This window comes from Pistacia vera, unplaced genomic scaffold (assembly GCF_008641045.1).
Source record: "Pistacia vera cultivar Batoury unplaced genomic scaffold, PisVer_v2 Contig206, whole genome shotgun sequence".
Lineage (NCBI taxonomy): Eukaryota > Viridiplantae > Streptophyta > Magnoliopsida > Sapindales > Anacardiaceae > Pistacia > Pistacia vera.
In genome coordinates this window covers 962758-968270 of record NW_022196009.1, presented here as the reverse complement: position 1 = coordinate 968270, position 5513 = coordinate 962758, and the positions used below count along the sequence as shown (strand labels likewise).

General features: G+C 36.6%; 1 protein-coding gene across 1 annotated transcript; it reads right to left on the bottom strand.

The window, feature by feature from the left end:
- Positions 1 to 2029: 2029 nt before the first annotated feature.
- LOC116129041 (60S ribosomal protein L44) lies at positions 2030 to 3846 on the bottom strand. Its single transcript, XM_031414787.1, has 4 exons — positions 3693 to 3846; positions 2603 to 2782; positions 2378 to 2452; positions 2030 to 2285 (listed from the first exon to the last, which is right to left on the bottom strand). Exons 1-4 carry the CDS (start codon positions 3693 to 3695, stop codon positions 2226 to 2228), a joined length of 318 nt encoding a protein of 105 aa, XP_031270647.1. The 5' UTR covers positions 3696 to 3846; the 3' UTR covers positions 2030 to 2225.
- Between the last annotated feature and the right edge of the window lie 1667 nt (positions 3847 to 5513).

The following is a 5513-nucleotide window of genomic DNA, read 5'->3' as shown; positions in this document are numbered from 1 at the left end:
ATATGTAAATTGCTTCCTTTATTCAGTCATGCATTTAAAATAAAGTATGTATATGAATTGTCCAGATGATTCATTTAATAGGTAAATGAATTATCAAAAAGGGTTCCCTATGGAAGCAATATAAATTTGGGCAACTATATTGCACAGTAGGCATACTGGATGCTTCTGAAAGATATCATGAGTTGATATAAGTACGGATGACGATGATAGTCATGTCACTGGGGCATTGATATGGATTAACGGTTGGTGAACTGTTTTTTGAACGTGACCGAATAACGGCAAATCACTTGGAAAAGCATTAGTCAATGATTTATCGTTTGGTTATATCAGTGCACGATGTAGTCCTTCGACCTGAGACATTGTAGTCGGATCTGATATGGATGCGTATGGTTCATACGGTGTATAAGTACGAGACTAATCATGTTTCGTACAATAAAGCCTATTTGGTCATGCGTTGTTCATATGCGGAAAAGAACGATGGTCAAGAGGGGATCCATTGAGTCAGAAATATAGGATCGGGAGTACCGCTGACTCCATCCGGATTCGAGTTCCTAGACAAACATCGATAAATGTTAGAAAATTGAATCTCTGGCCAGAGTCTATTATTAGTCATACAAAAGTAAGTTTGTGATGACAAGTTTCGGACATATTGATCGACAATTCGGTAGAAGATCGAGTTTAGGATTTTGACGTTCCATGAATCCATACTCGATTAGGATATCTCAATGGACGGACTTTACCTGCATGGTACGTATGATCTGAAATGGGTTCGATGAAGTATTTCTTCATCGTGGTTTAGGGACTATGGCACATTGCTAGATGTTTACCATAGTCGTTGGGCCTTCGGACAGGTTTTCAGATTCATCCAGAACCGGCTCAGGGCTAATCCACGGTGGACCTACATGGTCACACCAATAGCCTTGAGAAGTTAGAGAAGGATGACAGAGAGAAATGATTATCCGAAGAGGGCTAGCACCTTCCGAGGGTAATAACGGGATTTCTATGGTAATAGTTAGGGGTGTTCAAAAGAACCGTTCGGAACCGGAACCGTTGGGTACCCGGTGTTTGGTTCTGGTTCCTACCCAGAACCGATCGTCAACGAGTAGGTTCCGGTTCCAAAAATCTGGAACCGCACTGTACGGTTCCGGTTCCGGTTCCGGTTCCTAGAATCAAGAACCGAAACCGGGACTGAAATGAAATGTTATTAAAGAGTGGGGGGTATTTGTAATTTACCTGCCACATATAAATACTTTAGATTAGGGCAAAAAACAACTCATCTTCTTTCTTCCCTTCTCACGCTCTTCATCTCCTCCTGCTACTCTCTGTCGATTCACTGCAGATTAAGGTAAAATTTCAGCTTTTTTTTCATGTAAATTATAATATTAACCTGTTGTATTTGGATTCTTGTGCCATCACGATTATATGATGTCTGAAAAAATAAATTTCACCTTTAATATGTTGTCGTAGATAGGATTTCCATTTGCCTCTTAGTGTTACTGATTCGAAGAGATTTGTTAAGTTTTTTCACTATTTCCATGATTTGAAAATAGAAGAGCCATTCCCTCTTCTTCTTTTCACAATGTTTAGCTCTCTATTTTCACAATGTTTAGCTCTCTATTTTTATGTTGGCCGTTGGTGGTGGCAAACGTTTGCCTTTTATGTTTTACTTCAAAACCTATTAATTTTGAACAGATCCCTCTTATCTCAGTGAAGTTTATTCCCCTGAAGTCCTCTCCCATCAAATGTTTCTGTGATATTTAAAGATATCATCTTGAATCTGATTCTGTAACATACCATCTTCGGTACAAAGACTAATTCTATGTACATAGAAATGTAAGAATACTTTCGATAATTCCTCATTTCATATTACAACAAATGATTAAAATCCGATTTCTCAAGTCCCATCCTATTTTGTTCATACAAACACATTCAAAATGTTTTACTAGTAAGACTAACCAATCCCAACATTACTCATTCACCATTTTGGCTATGACAGGCACCGTCATAATGTAAGCAAATCCCATCTTAATTGAACCAAACAAGTATTGCTGATAATAGCCCAATAAATTCCTAAAGTTAATTGATATCATAAACTGTTTTCAACCAAAAAAAAACAACTCAAATGTTTTAAAATGACTCATCAGACAAAAACACAACTAAACAAAATATTTGCCATACAGGCTAAGTTGCATTAACAGCTGAAAATAAATAACACAACACGAAATTTAAAACAGAGATGTTCCCTTGCCCTTCTTGTCTCCACCGATCTCAAAGTGCTTGCACCTCTGCAAATACCAGCACAAACAAAGTTAGCAGATAAAGGCAAAAAGGAAGAACTAAACTACTAAAGTATGCAAAAATGTTTCAAAACACCAACCTTGATAGGGTGTTGAGACACGTGCTTGCAACCTTGACACTGAAGCCTCAAGACAATCTTTTTTGTTGTCTTTGCCTATTAGATAAAAAACCAGTAAACATTTTGAGCATCAGAACTGGAATTAACATGAAGTACTCAACAGACATCAAAACTAAAGTTTTTCATTCATTTCAAAAAGAATTCATGTTTCAACAAGGAACAAAAGAAATCCACATAAATTATTACCTTCTTGTGGAAAACGGGCTTGGTTTGTCCTCCATAACCAGATTGCTTGCGATCATAACGTCTCTTACCTTGAGCTGCAAGGCTGTCCTTGCCCTTCTTGTATTGTGTGACCTTATGCAAGGTGTGCTTCCTGCAATCCTTGCTCTTGCAGTATGTCTTCTTTGTCTTGGGAACGTTCACCTACAAGACAGGTTACGATTCATTTAAGATAATGGAAATTTAAATAACCGCCAACACATTCTTAAGCAATCACAGTGAACTTTGACAACTTTTTGCACCTAAATCCAAATCTGAAACAGATTCTAACAGTAACAAGAATGAATTATCAAAAACATACTTCAATAGAACAATTTACCCTAAGAGAAATGACCCAACATTAGATATATGCTTTTTGCACCTAAATACAAATCTGAAACAGATTCTAACAGTAACAAGAATGAATTATCAAAAACATACTTCAATAGAACAATTTACCGTAAGAGAAATGACTCAACATTAGATATATGTCTCTGCTATTGTTTTTTTTCCAGTCAGTACTACAAGCCGAACAAATGCATATAATATATCCTTCAAATTAAATGCCCAGAAGAATTCAATTAATCAACGTACCTCATATTAAAAATAGAAAACCGCACATATAAATACATCAAATGCAGATTTGAGCATTGATCATCAAACAACAAAGGCAAACAAACACACATTAACTTCACTCAATGAAACTAGATCCTACATAGGAATTGACAGCTACATACTTAAATCCATTCACTCTAGATTTCACTGCCCGAGCTAACTAAAGCAACCTCTTTCCTTCGATGTGAATTAAAAAACAAAAAAAAAAAAAAAAAACAACAGTAAAAAATCGCATAATCTCTTTCGCCATCCAACAATATAAGTTCACAAAGAAGTTAAAGTCCCAATCCAACCTACTTTCTTGGATTCAAGAAAAATGTCAATAAATAAGTTAAATAGCATGATAATATAAGCATTCAACTTCAAAACCGAAACTGAAATACACACATCTTATCAACGCAAACAGAACATAAACGAAATTAGCAAGCATCTAGTGAAAGAGGAGTAACAGAAGCGATACCATGGTTGAAGGTACTCAGAGAAAGCGAGAGCTCTGTTCTGCTTCGAAAAACCCAACGGTGAACTAGAGGCCGCTGGAAAAATGAGTGACAATTTATAGCGAAGACATTAGGGTTAGGGTTGTTATACGGAGTCGGTTGGGTAATGAATTTGGATCTGGTTTTGGGATAACTGGACTGGGAGTTTTGGAAGTAGGCCTTACGTTAAGTCTTGGGGTCGGCCCAATTCTAAATAATGCGTTGGTCGAACCATAAAAAATAGTTATTAGGTTATTATCAATGAACTCTCCTGATACTTCAAGAATATCGAATGTTTCCTCATATGTTGTAAAATTATCACTTATCTCCTTGTGTTCCAAGGATGTGGCACTAATTGTAATATAGACCATGAAATATGATTAAAAAAAATGTTAGGAGTTGTTTGTTTTGTTTTATTAAACACTTAAATAATATTTATTTCAAATATTTAAGATATGACATATGATTTTTTTTTTTAAATTAATGACGTCTAAATGAAATTTTCTATATTTGTATTTAATCAACTTACCCATATATTAGTTACATGATAATTACAAGTTATTATAAAATTTTGTGATTCTATTAGTAGTGAATAATATTTCTAATACCATTAATTAACTATATAAAATTTGAAAATTGATATTTTTAATAAAACAAACAATCAAATTAAATTGAAGATATAATCATATAACTACCTGGCAAAACGGGCCGGTGGGCCGGGTTCGAGTTGAGTTGTCACGGGTGCAGACCCAATACGGGTCGAGATATACGGGTCCAAAATATTAGGCCCGTACCCTACCCTATGCGGGTACGGGTGGACCCGTGGGTACCCGTTTTTTCTCTCTCCAGATTTTAGTTTTTACATTTCACCTCTAATAGTTTTCAATTATGACAGTTACACCCCCAAAATTCTTGCAGTTTTAATTTTTTACATTTACACCCCCAAAATCGACTACTCTAAACTCAATTCAATTTAGAATATAAACAAATATGAACTAAAATAAACAAATAACACATAAACAAACACAATAAGTCAATAACATATAATACAAAACTATAAATACCAACCAAAATAAACAAATACATAATCACTAAGGGCTCATTTGGATCGGGTTGAAATTTTTTAACAAGGGTAATATTTGTTTAATTGAGTAGATTACAGTGTTTGACATTTTTGTACAAAAACATTACCAGAAAATAAGATGACAAACAGTGCCAAAAAGGGGGTAAATCACCGGGAATAATATTACCTGGGGGGAGGGTGGTATTAAAATATTACTTCGGTAATCCAAATTTTTGTCCAATTTTGCCCCAAAATAGTGGACAATGTGGACGAAAGTATCCTTAGCTTTGTTAATAATTACAAAACACCCAATTTGTAAAATGACAAAAACACCCCCACCACCACAGTGCCAGATTCCGGCCACCACCGCCGGAATCTGGTCGGAATCTGCCGTTACAACTCAGACTGGTCGAATCTGGCCGGTGGTGTGTCGATCTAGCCTTTTCCGGCTAGCTCCACCATGGATCTGGCCGGAAAAGGCCAGATCTGGCCGTCGACAGCCACAAATGCCAGATCTGGCCGTCGACAGCCACAAAGGCCAGATTTGGCCGTCAGAGACGGCCATTTCTTTGGTTGTCTGGCCTTTTTCGGCCAGATCCAGCATGGATCTGGCTGAAAAAGCTAGATCGGTGAGTAAAAGGCCATTTCCGGTCGTTTTTAGGCCGTTGTGATAGATTCCGACCACCACTGACAGTGGTTGCCGGAATCTGGCAACTATGGGTGGGTGAGGTTGTTTTTGTTA